General features: G+C 36.7%; 1 protein-coding gene across 1 annotated transcript in view; it reads left to right on the top strand.

Moving 5' to 3' along the window:
• Positions 1-2,638: 2,638 nt before the first annotated feature.
• ARID4B (AT-rich interaction domain 4B) overlaps positions 2,639-17,872 on the top strand; it is a gene marked incomplete at its 5' end in the record, with an annotated part of 66,738 nt that continues 51,504 nt past the window's right edge. Inside the window, 4 exons of the mRNA XM_023519780.1 lie at positions 2,639-2,704; positions 5,999-6,089; positions 8,784-8,863; positions 13,557-13,648. Coding sequence (XP_023375548.1) covers positions 2,639-2,704; positions 5,999-6,089; positions 8,784-8,863; positions 13,557-13,648 — 329 coding nt within the window. The remainder of the gene's footprint in view (positions 2,705-5,998; positions 6,090-8,783; positions 8,864-13,556; positions 13,649-17,872) is intronic.

Here is a 17,872-nt window from a genome sequence, read left to right as displayed (position 1 = left end):
TAATTCATTAATTTTATTGTTAAAAAAAATGTTGAGGCTCATAAAGGGTTAGTGATTTCTCCATGGCTGTTAATAGCAAATTAGTAGCAGAATAGGAATTATCACAGTTTCTTAATTTTAAGATCCCTCCCCCCACTCGGTTTTAACCATGAAACTGAGACGTGATTTATAATTGATGGTGTCTTGGATACGTGTTTTGTTTCAGGTAATACACGAAAAGAAATATAATTGTGTACATTTTAATAAATTACCAGTATTAAAAAATATGGGACAAATGAAATATTCGAAGGTAGATATTTGTTCACTGGTCAGTTATTTATTGAGTGGCAAATTGCAGGATGCTTGTTAGGTGGGAAGAACAGGGGTGTGAGAATGACCCGCTCTCTGTCCTTAGGGGATTTATCATCCAGGTTAGCAGATACCCTGTAAAAGACTGTTCTAAACAGCACCAGTTAAACAGGCCATGGAAGCGTTGTACTTCCAGTGGAGAGCATCACAGTCTCTTCTGGAGCTTTCCCCACATCTGTATGCTTACGTTCCTTTCTTTTTTCCTTATGCATGGATGTATTTAAAAAAAAAAAAAAAAAAAAGCTTCCGGGTGATTCTAATTTACATTCCTAGTTAAGCCCGAGACACTAGTCTTGGCCCCGCCCCCCCTTCAGTTTTCCCACGCTTGATGCCTGTGGGCTCGTTTGTAATTTGATTATATGGGTGCTCTTATAGAGCTCTTATGGCGGCATTTCCTGTTTTGACTTCACACACTGGTGTTTCCTGAACACTCAGGTATTTTTTGTTTGTTTTTGCCACTATTTTAGAGATGAAAAAGCTTTTTATCAGTGTTCTCACTCTTCCAGACAGGGCTTCTGCTAGAGCAGGTGTAACACCTTAGTGCGAATTAGACAGAAGCCCTCCACCCTGGTGAGAGCCTCCTCAGCGGAGCTTGACATAAGGAGCTTGGCATACGCAAAAGCACTTTCCTGCCAATTAGAAAAGGCCTTCCCCTTGGGCAGGGCTAGGTCTGCAGAGCACAGGCTGCATTTTGGCCCTGACTCTCCATCTCGACTGGGTGTCTCTGTGTAGTGAATGAACTACTAAATGACATGTAACTGTTCTGTCATTTCTTGCTGTTAATAAAAGGAAGGAAACTTAGTCTCTACTGCCTCTGTTGGTAGCACAGAGTCCCAGCACCTTGTGCCTTATAAATAAATAGGTTTCTAAAATTACCATTAATTTTTTGGGGGCTGCTCTAAAAATCTGTTTATAATTCAAAGTTAATGATTTTCTCAGTAGTTATGGTGCTACACATCTATACCAGTTTAATTTGTTTCAGAGTCAGAGTTAATATAATTTTTCAACAGTTTGTTGATACACTTCTTCCTCACCATTTTTCATTTACTGAGTATTTACCATGTGCTAAGCACTGTATTAGGAATTGAGACTTTAATGTTAGGGCCTGGTCTCCATCCTTAAGTGGCCTATACTCTAAGTGAATGACACAGTTGCCTAAACCCGTTATTTAAATAAAGTGTCGTAGTGTTTTCCGTGAGACAGAAATGTCTGTGATGCTGTGAGCACAGGACGTCTTCTTTCGTAGCTGGTTTGTGAGCCCGTGGCCCGGATTGACTGCCATGCACATCCGATAAGGCCGTGTTGATGGTTTGGTCCCTGGAAGAGGGAGAACAGCTTTTCCTGTACAGGAAGCTCCCTTATTTTTCACCAACTATTTAAATGTTTGAACTTGAACTCCTTATTTCAGTCTGACGCCCTCACATCTGGTTGCCTGTTCTCTGATTGCTGTGCTGATCCGGGGAGCGCAGGAGAGCTCTGCGGCTCGACAGCCTATGCTGGGGTCTCGTCCCTCTGTGTACTAGGCCTGGGGTCTTGGACCATTTTCTTAGACTTCGTTCCTCAGTTTTCTTACCAACAGAATGGGAGCAGTTATACCTACCTAATAAGGTTGTTGTGAAGATTATATGTTTGACACTTGAGCCTGATTAAATGTTTGTTGCTACTGTTTATTATCAAGCTAGGCCTTTGCGAAATGATACATAGTTGACCCTCGATTGAACAACATGGGTTTATACACGGATTTTTTTCAGTCAGTACTGTATTTTCTCTTTATGATTTTCTTAACATTTTTCTCTAGCCTTTATTGTAAGAATACAGCATATAATATCTGTATAGAATATACAGTGTAGTATGTAACACATACAAAATTTGTGTTCACCGACAGTTGATATTACCGGCTATTACCATAAGTTTTGGGGGAGTCACAAGTTAGACATGGATTTTCAACTGTTCTGGGGGTTGGTGCTCCTAACCCCCATGTTTTTCAGGGGTCAGCTGTAGTACCTAATAGCATAAGATCGCCACCTCTTTTTTTCTCATATTTTAGGAAAAAAAATTATACAACTAAACTAATAACTAATAGTGTTGAATAAAGTATGATATGTGAAACATCAAGTAATTTAGCCTGGGAAATTATTTAATAAAAATTTCAATGAATCTGCTTAGGGACTGAGAATTTTGTATAAAGTAGGCAACTGTTTAGATTACTTGTGATAAAAAGGAATTCATGCATCGATGAGCTTGTGTTTTTTTGTGTGTGTGCGTGGCTAATTAAATTTATGATCTCTAGGTTACATTTAGACACGATTCTTCAACGGTAGAAGTTCAGGATGACCACATAAAGGGCCCACTAAAGGTAATTCATTTATTTATTCATTAATTCTAGTGCATCCCTGGGAAACAGTAATTATGTTTGGTCATTTCTTTTTATTTCTTGGCTAATTTGTTATTGAGTTGATAAATACATAATTCTCTCTCTATAGATTAATAGAAAAAAAGCAGATTGAATGTTCAGTAAAACCTGTGTTCAGGAATGAGATGAACATCAAGGGAGCATCGACTGCTTTTTATTTACTCATCTGTTTCAGTTTCACGTACTAAAATTGTAGACTTTTTGGGAAGGGCGCCATAGCTGAGGGGTTAGAGCACTGGTCTTGTAAAAATTATAGATTTTCCAGAAATTTGCATTTATGTTTTCTCATTGGCCAGTGAACTAAGAGCTGCTTTACTTTCTACTGGTGAGCAGGGTAAAGGGAATATATGGGTAACCACTGTGTGTGTGCCCTTTGGCCCTTTTGAAAGTCTGAAAATGGACATTGGCCTGGGTGGGTGAATTTTTAGAAATGCTAATGGAATGAAGAAGCATTTGTAGATGCAAGAAAAATCTTTTACTGATGAAATTGTACTTTTCAGAGAGAGAGATAGATGTGTGTATCTACCAGTTTTGTTTGTGATTCATTTTAAAACTTTTAATTGGATCCCCAGGGCATTGGTTCCTTGCATGTATGTATAGTAGGTACCATGGAGGACTAAAACTTTTTTTTTTTACCTTGCGTTTAAAAATTATTTTCCACTATTTGTATTTTGTTGGTGCCATCTTTAACGTACATGCACAGGTGCATCCAAATTTATCGCTTGGAGGGACAAAAGGACAGAAACTCGTACACTTAAATGACATTAGCCACCGTTTATTTAGCACTTAGTATGTGCTAGTACTGTCACGTCTTTTGCACATAGTATTTTACATAATCCTCATAACAGCTCCTTACAGAAGAGGAAACTGAAGGAGGTAAAGTAATCTGTTGAAGATCTCGCAGCCAACAATGGCTGAACCAAAACTCTGATAGATTCACAGCCTGTAATGAAGCATTGTGCCCCCTGAATGTTCAGAGCACATACACCTCCGGGCCTTATTTGTGTTTCTGCCTCATAGCATAGTCCTTCGCTGCCCGACTGCCCTGTTTTAAACAACCTGATACAGGCCAGCAGGTACCACCTACAAAAAAATACTCAGTGTTGGGAAGGGATAGAAAAATCAACTACTTCGTATCTTCAGACATCTTTCTCTCCGACTGTTCCAGCCTCTTTGATTGTGGCATAATTGGTTTATTTTACTTGTTTGCTTTTTCTTATTAAATTTTTCTTTATTTGTGATTAGGGATTAGGAATATTTTGATTTTGACATAGGCAGGTGTATTAAATTGTGGTCTCAAGATTGTTAAAATAATTTTCTTGTCTATAGATTTTTCGTTATAGATTTTTGAATTGTTCCCTAATATACTTACTTCGTAGCTTTCCATCAGCTGATTGATACAAAGTGTCAGCATTTGTATAAATGTTTCTCTTAAAGGAAATAAAAGTAGTGGTCATTTTATCTAAATTGACTTGTAATGTGTTCACATAAAAATAATACCTAGACTGCTTGAATATTAAATTAAAAATTGTACCACGTATTTATTAACTATAATCAGGTAATGAAAGTTGTTAATTCTCCTGATTTTCCTTTCCCCTTTTGGGCATTCTGTGGGCCTAACAGTCTCTTCTCTGGACAAGTTTATTTTGTTATTACTATAAAGACCGTATTCATTTTATTTTTATTGAGGTATAGTTGACATATCACATTATATTAGTTTTAGCCGTACAACATTATGATTCTATATTTGTATTGAGAACTGAACACCACAATAAGTACAGTTGACATCCATCGCCACACAGTTAAAAAATATATTTCCTTTTTTTTCTTGTGATGAGGACTTTTAAGATTTACTGTAAGCAATTTTCAAATAAGTGGCATAGTGTTGTTGACTGTAGTCACCATACTGTACATTACATCTTCATGACAACTTATTTCGTAATTGGAGTTTGTACCTTTTGACCCTCTTCACCCACGCTTCCCCCTTCCAGCAGTCACCAATACGTTTTCTGTATCTGTGAGATGGATCTTTTTGGTTTGTTTTTTAGATTCCAAATGTAAATGGTATCAAATAGTATTTGTCTGTCTTTGGCTGACTTATTTCATTTAGCATAATGCTCTCAAGGTCTAACCATGTTGTCACAAATGGCAGGATTTTCTTCATTTTTATGGCTAAATAATTACACACACACACACACATCACGTTTTTAAAAATCTGTTCATCTGTCAATGGATACAGGTTGCTTCCATGTCTTGGCTATTATAAATAATGTCACTGTGAACATGGGGTGCCCATATCTTTTCAAATTAGCATTTTAATTTTTTTCACATAAATACCCAGAAGCAGAATTGCTGGATCCTATATGATAGCCCTATTTTTAATTTTTCAGGGAACCTCTATACTGTTTTTTTTTTTAAGTGGCTGCATCAATTTACCTTCCCACCAACAGTGCGCAAGGGTTCCCTTTTCTCCACAACCTCGCTGACTTATTTTTTTTTCAGATAATGGCTGTCCTGATAGGTATGAGGTAATACCTCCTTATGATTTTGATTTACATTTTTCTGATCAGTAATGATGATCTTTTCATGTACCTGTTGCACTTTTTTTACCGGCTAGCTTCTTGTTTTTGTTGTTTGCCGTTGAGCTCTGTGAGTTCTTTATATATTTGGATATTAACCTGTTATCAGATTTGCGTTTTGCAGCTACTTCCTCCCATTTAGTAGGTCGACTTTTCATTTTGTTGATAGTTTCCTTTGCTGTGCAGAAGGTTTTAGTTTGACGTAGTTATAGAGACCATGTAAGTGTAACTCAGCATGTTCTTGATCAAACAAAAAATATTTTAAATGGTTGTTATTAGTGTTAAGTTCTGACTCTTAAGGAGACTTCGGAGTTCTTTCTGTATCCCTACTCTTCCCAGCCTTATTTGGATAATAGAGGTAATATGGGGCAAGGACAGTCGGTTTCACATACGGTGGTTCTGGTTCTAAGAGTGCGGTCCAGTGACCCCAGGGGGTTCCCAAAACCCTTTAGGACTGTTTTCATGATAATAACTTAGATATCATTTACCTTTTATTTTCACTGAATATATAAAAACACTGGTGGATAAAACTGCTGGTACTTTAATACAAATCGAATCAGTAATTATTTTATCCTTTACACCATGCACTCAACTAAATAAATAAAGCCAGGTTTTGGTTTACTTCTAAAAGTTTTTCTAACCTTTTAAAATACCGTAGGTTGGAGCTGTTGTAGAAGTGAAGAACCTCGATGGTGCCTATCAGGAAGCTGTTATCAATAAATTAACAGACGCGAGTTGGTATACTGTAGGTAAGGAATAAATCTTGTAAAAATATTTTCAAAGCTAATACAGCGAAAGCAAAGTTTCCTTGATTTACTTTGTCTTAATGCTGTAGATGTTGTTACTGTTAATGGTTTTTATCTTTCCAGATACTTAAAAAAATTATTTCATTAATATGTGCGTAACATAATTTGAAATCATTTAGTATATGTATTATAGAATTGGATTTTAAGCTTCGTTCACTTCAAAGTGTATCTTAGAGAAATTTCTGTATTTATCTTAACTATTTTTAATGTACATTTCAGTGTGTTGTGCAACAGGTAAATTTCTTTTAACTATTATATTGCATAATCGTTGCATAATATTTGATATTATGATATTTGATACTGTAACTTTCTTTTACCAATGATGTTTCAGTTTTCTTGCTCTTACAGTAAATGCTGGATTAAATGTCCAGTATTCTTATATTTCCCTAGTGTGTGGGTTGAGAACCAGGCATAGATGGAAATAAAATGTACTTTTAAACTTTAGTCGGTAATGAAAACCACCTTCCCCCAAAACTATTAATTTTTAATTTACACTCCCATGAACAGTATATGAGCATTTCTCTTTTCCCAGCCCTTGTCATATTTGATAGTAGTGATCTTTAAAAATTTTTGCTCATCTGGACACAAAATCGTATCTGTTTGGTTTGACTGTGCCCTGCCATGATTACTAGTGAGATCAAACATCTTTTCACATTTATCGAAGATAACATCTTTTCATTTGTATTTTTTTTCTTTCGAATTGCTAGCTTATATTGTCTTCCCAATCTCCTTTTCCTCTTGAGATGGTTATCTTTTTCCTATTATTTTTAGGATGTGAGTTCTTAATATATTTCGAATGTTATCCCTTTGCTATTTAGCTGCAGGTGTTCTCATATTGCTTTACTCTTAACTCTACTACCAGTTTCCATAGTCGGTTTACTTGTGGTCATTTTTTTTTTCCCCACTTTTACTTTTATTAGCATTTCTTCGATGCTGAGTTTACTCCGGGCCATACGTTTTTGTTTCTTCAGTTTCTTCTGGGATTTCTTTTCCTTCTGTGCAAGCTCCTCTTCTGCTTTAGGAACATGTGCCCTTTTCCCATGAGAGTCATCTCAGTGTGGCAGGGGAGCGCGTTGGGCGTTCATCCATCCGCGAGCTCTGTAAGCTCTGCGCCGTATCTTGGGAGCTTGGGTCACCTAGATGTGCCCGGTGACCAGACAGTCTCCACCTGAACCCTTAAGTGCAGCGTTCCTCTCTGCATTTTTAAGCATATGCAGGAAAAATTCTGCCACAGACCCTGCATCGAAGCCCCACTGTTTGTGGCCCCGGGCACACCTAACAACTCCAGCATTATAATGACGTAATGGCACACATTGCTTCTGTCAGTGACATCCTGTACATGCTTGGCGACGTTTTGGATATGCATACCCTTGATGGCCTGGGCAGTTTCATGAGGGTTCTTAAATTGAACACGAAGATTCGAACCTCTTGATTTGCATGATTTTGTGGGGTTTTCTGGGTTGAGTGAATAGCAAACCACTTTCAGTCACCTCAGGCCTCTTACGGGAAGAGCTGCCTCTGGTCACTTTTTCCTCTGTAATTTAAGAAGACGTTTCTTCCATCAGTGTTACACATTTATTCTTAAATGTAGTCTTCAATTTACAGTTTCGTTCTTGTTTTACAAAAGACACATAAGGAAATGTTGCATCGATGTAGGCTATGAGACCGCGAGCAGTTCTGTAGTAAATCCTAATGGTAATTAGGTGTAGACTTCAGTCTCATAAACATGGCGTTTTTATTATTGAATATTTTAGTTACAGCATTACAAAAAAGTACTAAAAGTTATTTACCCTGTCTCACATAATGTTCAAGAACCGAATTTTGGTACTTGGGCAGAAACTGCTATTTCTAAATTAAGAATTTGCAACATTATTTAAAATAGAGGTACTCTTCCTGTGATTTGTGGTAATAGTATATGTTAAAAGTATGTCAAATATACATATATTCTGTGTATATATGAACTTATAGTAAATTTGCTGGGACATGTTAGTGCTTTAAATAAGGAGTTTTCAACCAGGGGCAAGTTCACCACTCACGAAACATTTGACAAATGTCCAGAGACATTTTTTTGTTACCACAACTGGAAGCGGGGCTACTGACATCTAGTGGCTGGAGGTCAGGGATGCTGTTACATATGTTGCAGTGCACAGGACAGCCCCATGAAAAAGAATTATCTGGTCCAAATATTAGTAGTGCTGGGGTTCAGAAATTCTGCTTTAAATAATAAAAATGGAGTAATTTTTAGGAGCAGTCTGAATATATAAATTTGTACTCTTTCTGTTTCTTAGGTAAATCTGTCAGTATTTATCAGCAGGAAAACTTGCCTTGCCTTTACACATTGAGAAAGGTTAATTAGCACTTAGTTTTCTTCCTGAAGTGCTAACTGCTTATTTTTATCTAGTGGTTTCTGTTTCAGTGAAGATGTTTTCATTTCAGGTTTATTATTTCTTTTTTGCTATAAATTGGAAAAGACACTCTATTCGAAGTTGTCTCATAGAAAACGGAACATGTGAACTGAATATCAAACGTCATCTTAAACAATAGCTGTCTTTGCTCTCAGAAAATTAAGTAATTTATATCATTCTGTTACTCTTTGAAAAACCCTTCAGTGGTTTCCATTTTTACGTCCCCTCGCAGTTTTCGATGACGGAGATGAGAAGACATTGAGACGATCCTCGCTGTGCCTGAAGGGAGAGCGGCATTTCGCCGAGAGTGAGGTAAGTGGCACTCAGTGAACGGACGTGTCCTGATGTTTTGGACTGGGGGGGAGCCAAGTTTTGCTTTCTCGACTCAAGCAACTTATTTGTTAATCAGGAAAATTGATTCATACATAATACCATTATAATGTAATCCGCGAAGACTGTTTAAGGCCTTGCGTTAGAGTACCAGGTTCTATATTCTTTTTTGTCTCATGCATTTTCGCACTTGTCCAGAAAGAAAATGCAAGGGCTTATTTAACTGTCATCTTAAGACAGCTTTTCTCTGGACTAATTTGTAAATGATCGGAGAAAGCGATGTCTGACTTGTAATCCACTTAAACCCCCCCCTCACCATTAAAGGATATGTAGAGTGACAAGCAGTCTCTAACTACTGCTGCTAGTGGCTGACGTGATTATCACCTCTCCTTAAAGAAGCCATGCCTGGCTGCCCTTTCTAAAATCGTCTCTTCCATTCCTCTTAATTTTTTTAGGTTGATTTAGTTTTCTTTATAGCGGGTATCCTTCTCTGACATCAGAATACGTATATGTGTTTAATTATTTGTTTATTGTCTGCCTTTTTTACTAGAATATGTCACAAGGGCAGGGGTTTTGTATGTCTTTTCACCACTTTGTTCCCAGTTCCTAGAACAGTGCCTGGCACAGAGTAGGAACTGAGTAAATGTTTGTGAGATGAATAAATGAAGTGCTTATATTTCCCAAGGACTTTGCTCAGTGCTTTGCAATAATGGTAGATACCATTATTATCTCATTCTAAACAGTCGATGAAACTGATGGTCAGTGCTAGTTGTCAAACCAGCACTTTCTAGCACCAAATCACACTCTAAAATTAGAAGGTGTTACTCAGTTACTAGCATTGTTATTCAGTTACAAAGTTTATAAATCTGTAGCTTGCTATTCAGAATTTTAGAAATAGACATAGTGTTATAGATAGTGTTATAGTCACTGGTCCAGTCTCTAAATATTAATGCACAGTGTAGCCTAACGAATGATTTTTTTTTTCCTAGTCACCATTTCAAACAGTTTTTTGGGGGACATTTTAATATTACTTAACTATTAGACTATGGTTTTTTTGTTGTGTTGTTTTAAAATAATTTTTCTTCTCTTAAACGATTAAAATTTCATTTTTAATTAAGAATTTATACTATGATTCTAGCCTGTCTTTTCAGTCTCATATTCTACCATTTCCCTGTATTTCTGCCCTATAAGACTACTTGGTATTTCCAGATTATGGTTCATACTTTGTTTTCTTGGTTTCTGCTGAGCCCTGCTCTTCTTAAGGCCACTAGAAATGCTTCATCCCTCATGATGTCTTTCATCAGCTCTCTAACCAAATGTGGTTATTTTATTCTTTGATGCTTTTGCATTTCTGTTACTTTTATTTTATGGTCTTTTTGGTTAATTTTCTTATTGTCCCTATAAGATTTTAAGCTGGGAATAGCCCTGTTTTTGTCATCTTGATAGGCTCTCCTTTTCCCAGCAGTGTTTACTATGCAGAAGCCTTCAATAAATATTTGTTGAATGAATTGTGAAGGTTTAAATATGGGAAATGCATATAGCTTTGGGGCAAACGCAGTGAATTTAGCTTCTTAAACTGATGAAGTAACGATTCTGAGTTTATGTAATTCTTAGAAATAATTTCATTTCCTTTAGTGCATGCATACAATTATAGTAGGTCAGTGAACATGGGGAGTTCACAGACCTACTATAATTAAATTTAATATAATTAAATTTTTTGTTAAGTGTGTGTCTTACTTAATCCAGAGAAATATCTAAAATATTAATTTTATTTTTGCAGGAGAACTTTAAGTTGGAATAGGTCATAAGACAGTTGAAGTATAAAGGCTGCAGCAGTGTGAACCAGTAGCTCAGTGTCTCCTTCTTGCCTCCAGGAGGCTCCGTTTCCCATGTGTGTCTATACACGTTATACTTTATGTTTTGCTAGCGGGTAATTGGAATACTGGCATTTTTTTTTACCCTGATCCCATATGCCAGGTACTGTGCTAGGTGCTGGGGATCTAAGGGTGAGCCAAGTATATATGGAATTTATCCTTGGGTAACTTACCACCTGTTGGAGAAGAAAAAGTATTAATCAAACAATTAGAAATATTTAAAATTATAAGTGTATTAAGCTCTATGAAGACATGGCCAGCAGTGTATTTAATCTACCGTCTGTATATTCTTTCCCTTTATTCGATATTAAAAAAAAAAAAGTTTTACTTTCTTTGAAAGATTACTCAGTAATAATGATTGTTATTATTAGCAATAACTTTGGCCTTCGAGAGAAAAGCCACATCATAGTAGCAGTATTTTGGGCCCCTAATCTCATTAATAAGCGACATACCTAAAACGAAGACTTAAATTCAAGATTTCCACGATAAGAGATCACAGTAGCACTTCAGTCACTTTAAATTCCAACATAAAAATCACTGGTTCTGGCTTAGCGAGGATGTTGCCCACTACCTGACATCTGTTGAAATGTTTGGGTGTTTCTACAGAGCATTTCTAACTTGAATATTATCCAGAGGTAGTTTCATCAGCTGGTATTCCCTCTGTGCGTTTACTACATGCAACTGAAAACTCTAAAGAAAGGTTAAATAAAATCCCAGCTCCACATTTCCTGCAGCCCATTTTAGGTAGCAGGGCTATAGGCATGTTTCCTCCAGGCCTATGGAATTTTCTTTGAGCCTTTAATATGCAAAGAGTCTCTGGGTTTTGCTCTTTAGGTATCAGGACAAATTCCACCTTCCCCTCGGTGTTTTCTGTCACTTGAAGTAAAGGTTCTCCTGCTTTCCTGGACGCGGATCGAGGAGTTTGTTATTGATCTCACTCTTATTATATACATACTAGGGAGAGATTGTGGTTTATTTGAAAATTCCTATGTGCGATTCCTAGATAACTTCAGAAATCCTGGATATTTTTTTCCTGTGAGCAAGTGAAATGACAAGCAGATGCTTAAAATAGAAATCTCAGTACGTAATAGGAATCTCTGCTTTGAAGAGAGCATCCTTAATTATAGGGGAGTGAGAAAGAGCATTTCATCCGTCTGTTAGTCTGGCAGAAAGGGAATCCAGGTTAATTTATTTTCCCTGTTTATCAAACGTAGTACTTGGAAGTTTTCACCCTTGGAAAGTATAATTAGGAGTTAATGACAAGTTGACTTTGAAAGCGTTCCTATTTGGCATATTACTCTGTTGGGCCAACTTTGCCTCCAAATGATATTTTTTAAATGTCCAGTTTACAAACTAAATATGAAAGATTTTTGCCCCATAAGAGTTATGATTTTTGTCTTATCTTTTGAGGAATTAATCTTTATTTAATGCTTTATGGCTAGTACTATATTCTTTGTCAGTTGGATATATATGTACCTTAAGTACATTTACATATATTCTAACAAGTTACGCAAAATGGATTCTTAATACGCTTCCTGTTTTTACATTTTAAGTCATTATTGTCTCAACAAAATTATCTCAGCTTTAAAAGTAAAAGTTAAAAATTTCCTTTTAAATATAAGCATTAGTTTGTATTTAGAGATCTAATCCTTAAAATCTAAGTTGACAGGCGCTGTTCCGTCCACCACTGTGGCGTGTAACTTTGAGAAGCCTTTATCCTAAGTAGTTCCTCTCCCTCACTTCGGTCCTGACGGTTTTCTGGGCTCTTTAGTTCCCCTAGTGTTATGAGTGTCTGTACTAGCAAAAGTTTTATTGGAGGGATGGAAGGATTCGCAACTCTGGAAAACCTTAAAAATGCAGAAAAAGTGGGAACAGTATCAGAATCGATACTCAGAAGATTCTGAGTTAGTTGGGATAGCATCTTTAGATTGATACCTTAACTTTCTGGATATGCACACTTTTTCAGGAAATAACAGCAAGAAAATCCAAGAAGTATCTGCTATTGAGAAACAACTCCAAAATCCCTTTTTCTTCATTTTGCTTTTAACCGTCAACCGATGCCTTGCCTGGAAATTGTTATTTTTGGATGGCGTTAGGGACAAACAGGTTGATGTAAACCGTCAGTTGGTAATAAAGAAATGTTCAGTTATTGATTATTGTCTTCATACTAAGCACAACATTGGGTACTGCAGATTCAAAAGGAATGGAAAATAAAATATGAAATGTAAAAAGGCTAATTTTTACATTTTTCTTTAATAAAGGTTCATTTTGAAAAATGTTTGCAAAGTAAAAATATAGTTTATCTGAAGCCTTTTCTCAGGCAGTTGATGCTTATTCTGGTAATTTTGTTTCTGTTACCAGTTAAGAATTCCATTTTATATATTATGATACTCTGTGCGCAGAGAAAAATTTGAGCTGCAGATGGCCCCAATCTAGGAGTTAGTTAGGTCCTTACATATGGGTAGGTGTCTTACCTTTCAAATGTATGTTTCCACTAAGTTGTGTTTGTTTTGTATTTTAATCATTGTTAGAAGTCTGTCAACCTTCGAATAGGTAATGAAATCATCTAGAGAGACAAGCTAAATTTCTTTTCACCTTTTTTTTTTTTTCCAGTAATGGGCTCAATCATCTTTATTCTAATACCTTTAAATTTTTTATCTTTAGGAAAGTTGTATTTTAGTCTTCCTTGGGAGAAGCTTTTAACCTCAAAATCTAAGCATATTTTTAAACTGATTTGGTTTAAAAAGAAAAAAGAACTTGCAACGTAATAACTTTTGATGGGTTTATGTTCTTACCCACAGACATTAGACCAGCTCCCACTCACCAACCCCGAGCATTTTGGCACTCCAGTCATAGGAAAGAAAACAAATAGAGGAAGAAGATCTAACCATGTGTAAGTCCATTTTCATGACTGTTAGTTGAACCTGAATTAATTTCTCCTTCTAGCATTGTTTTAAAAGTTACTAATTTTAAATTGTAATTTGCAAAATGCTAACTGGATCTAATGGTAATTTCAGATCTAATAGTAACTTTGGACTCCTTAGCGCGGTGCTTGACAGCTGTGTGTCTGCCTCCCGTTCTCCCCACATGATTCTTGATGCTGTGGTCAAAGTGGAACTAGTCAATATTCCCCGAACGCACCCTTCGTTTTCCTGAAATCTTGCTTTTATTCATGCTTTTTGGGGTCTCCAATGCCACCCTTCCATGTCACTGTCTCACGCATTCTTCCGTTCTCAATAGAAACGCTCTCATTTTTATGTGAACCATTCTGTGTCTCCCCACTCTTTCTTTGAAAACATATTTTCTTATCCTCTGGACTCTCTACATTCTTTTCACCTATCTGTTGTCATAGACAGTGTCTCACCTCTGACCCTCATCGTAGTGTTTCCCCTTCCTAACACCTCTAATTCCCCTGACAGCAAGGGCCGCCTTCTCCGTTTCTGCCTCTTACAGTTGTGGTGCGTAGGCCACATACTTAACAGATCACCCTCATCAAAATGCGCCTGCACTCCCAAAGGCTTCAAATTAAAAAGGATCACAGGATCAAGGGGTCATGAGATTTCAGGTCATCAGAGATAAAGAAACAACCATCAAACAGTTCCAGAAAGGGAAAATTGCAGAGGACTGAGAAGAAGGGCATCAGACAGACAAACTCTCAGTAACTCGGGATGCTGGGAGTCAGTGCGGTGTGGAAGGAGGGACGGAAGCCTCTGTTACAGAGGAGTTTGAGCACCTAGCAAGTGGAACCGTGGAGGGGGGAATTAGAGGTTCCTTGAGAAACAGAGAAAAAAATAGCAAAGGCGTTTAGCGATTCCCGCATCCCAAATTATATAAGAAAGGAAAACAATGTTAGGAAGGTAGGGAGGTGGTTTAGATATAAAAGTTAATACTCTTATGACAACGAGAAGTCAGGATAAAAAAAAGCGTTTAAAATGTATAAATGGATACCAGTATAAGAATATTATTTAGAGATAAGGTAGTAACTGTCAGAGAAAGAGCTGAGTTAAAAATTCAATTGATTCCATGAAGCAGAAGAAAGTAGGAAGGGATAGGGCAGGAGAATGTTTTTATTCATTCTCTTGGAGATTGTTTTAAAACTATTTGAATATTTTACTGTAATAAAATTTTTAAAGTTTTAATGTGGCTAAGTCCACATATTGTTAGAGTAGCCATTAAAAATAAATGTTAGTCAAATTATTGAAAACTTCAGTATAACCGATTTGAGTCACTTACGAGTAGGTAACTTATGATTTGAGCCATGCCTTTTTTTTTCTCTCTGAACCTTTTAGAAAACGTTTTTCTTAGTTACTAGGTGAATAATTTCTTGTGATACAGCTTGCTGCTTACTTGATTATTTTTAGAATACTCAGATTGTAACTATGTTTTCTTTTCTACGCATGTTATTTAAAAATCGAGTGTTCTAGTTAAAAAGAAAAATAAATGAAAAATGTATGGTGACATCATTACTATGAAAGAGTCCTGTTGTGATTATTAGATATTATTTTTATCTAATAATGTTTTCACTTGTTCCAGATGACTGTTACGTTGCCATAAAATATAAGTTAAATTTTTTGATCTCTCTTTAAAAATTAATGACTTCGATTGTGAATTTAAGATTTCGCCTACCAGTGATCATTAGAGTCTTCCTGTAGTTCTATAGTCAGCTCTTAATTAATCATGATTAATGATATCAAAATGGTGGGGTGGAGTGTATTTAATGTAAAATTATTTCCTTATGAAGATTTCTACTTCTGTAGCTGCTGAGAGTGACGATGCGGCTTCGTTGTTGAGAGTGCAGACGGTGGAGCCAGGTAGCCTGGGTTCGGATCCCGCCTCTGCCACTTCCTTGCAATGTGACCTTGTGCTGGTTGCTTACTGAGTCTTTTCATGCCTTAATTTTCTGATCTGTGAAATTGAGTTTTACCTGTCATAGTATTACCTATCTCTGAGAGTTGTTGCAAAGATTAAATGAATTCATATTTTTATATATGTGTATAGTAATAAGCACTGTGTAAGTGCTAGATATCATCATGTGTTGAATGAAAAAATTTTCATGAAATTATTAGTGTGTAACATGATTTTGTTTATATGTGAATATATAAGAATTCTGCTTACTAGTATTTATGTCTGACAGGTCGGACTGTTTGAGGCTGTATTATTTTTTAAAATAACATTCCCATATTATTTTAGATTACATATAGAAAAAAGTTTTTTAATCTTTTAAGAATTTTTTTGAAAAAAATTGTATCTCAGATTTAGATATATGTCTGCAATGTCACCCAGAAGTATAAAAATAAAATAAGGTAATTTATAAAATGTCAAAGATCGATTTATAAAAATGACCAAAAATGATGATCTGTTAAAAAGTCGATTATGTTTCTTCGCTGAGGTCTCCCTTTCTTGAATATATGACATGCAGTTGTCACTGAGCAAGTCGATCTTTGCTTTCTAAAGATTTTAGCAAACACTCTAAGTCTGCGATTTTCTTGCTGAGAACCTGTGTGTGTAATGAAAGACTTGCTGTGGAGCTCGGCCTGTCTGGGTCCCCCACCCCTGACACACACACACACACACACACACACACACACACACACACCCTCTCTCTCTCTCTCTCTCTCTCTCTCTCTCTCACTCACACTCACTCTCTCTCGCTCGCTCTCTCTCTCTCTCTCTCCCCCTCTCTCCCCCTCTCTCCCTCCCTCCCTCTCCCCCCCACTGTCCAAGTGTTGTGTCCCGCTTCGCACTGTGAGCCTGGGCGTGTAAGCACCAGAGGCTCAGACCACAGTGAAGTAAGCGTCCATCTCCTGAATCACAGTTCCTCAGAGTTCTTGTTTTGCCTTTCTTCAGAGTGATTTTCTACAACAAAGTCTTGGACCTAGATCTTAAGGTCATTTGTCTGACCTTCATTTCCTTTTCCATCATTTAACTAAAAATGTCTTCATTGTGGTTCTCTGTCATTTAAAATTTATTTTTGTACAAAGATAAATAAGGCTGTCTCTTCCCAAGAGTCCCCGGACTCCACTGTCACAGTAGCATGTCACTGCCTTTGTTTTCCTTGCGACAGCCGCTGTCCCCGTGCCGGTGACCCGCCCCGGGTATTCCAGAATTGGTTATTTTTGCCATCTTCCCTTACTGGAGTTTTATTTATATGCTACTTTTAATTAATTCTAACATATTCAGGGATTTTCTTTTCTAATCATTATCATCCTCTAGCTTAATTTTTTGAAAGAAGTTATTGATCCTTTTGATCCATGTATAACTTGATTGAATTTTGCCCTTATTATTTGCTCATCATATGCAGAGGTCTTATTTTATTCTGCCTGAAGAACAGAACGCCTGAGATATCCCACCCCCAAGTTGTTTTTTCCAGTAACCTGGCGACAGTGGGGAAGCAGTTTACTTGCTGTTTTTTCTTCCCCTTCAGAAAAGGAATAAAGCATAATAAGGCCTGTCAGGATTCTTGTTAGGGATTATTTATGGGTACAGATTTTACCCCGTGATGGTGCTAAGATTTACCCAATATTCTAAGGATTTCAGCCTGGTGTTTACAAGTCTGCAGATCTTTAAACAATTTTTTTTATTGAGTCATAATTCACATATCATAAAATCCGCCCTTTTAAAGTGTGCGGCGTCCGGTGTTTTTTCTAGTGTGTTCACAGAATCGTGCAGCCGGCACCACTAGCTCACTCCAGAAGATCTCTCTCATTTGCCTCTTTATTTTGATATGAGAATTTGATTCTGGTGTCCTTGATAAAAATGGGGGGGGGGCGGACGATTAAACCAAAACTCTTTCATTGGTTAAGTCTGTGCATGTCCATATATTCCCTACTTTGTAATCTCTAAGAAGCTGTAATTGTCAGTCTCCTTGATACTAATACAGATTTTTAATTTACTGTATAAAATTTGAAACTGCATTAATCCCTTGACCGAAATATCGAGGACCATTGAAGTTAGAATCGCATGTCAAAGACTGAGCCTCTGAAATTCCTGGCTGTTTTCTCTTTCCATCTCATCATTTGCTGTTCTATGGCACATGTCTCAAGTTCTCACTTGATTTACAATTAATTTAAAATTATTAGTGATGTGCCATCAGCTTTAAGTGATTAGCTGTTAATCT

Source organism: Pteropus vampyrus, unplaced genomic scaffold, assembly GCF_000151845.1.
Source record: "Pteropus vampyrus isolate Shadow unplaced genomic scaffold, Pvam_2.0 Scaffold237, whole genome shotgun sequence".
In the NCBI taxonomy this organism is placed as follows: domain Eukaryota; kingdom Metazoa; phylum Chordata; class Mammalia; order Chiroptera; family Pteropodidae; genus Pteropus; species Pteropus vampyrus.
This window is presented reverse-complemented; position numbering and strand designations above follow the sequence as displayed.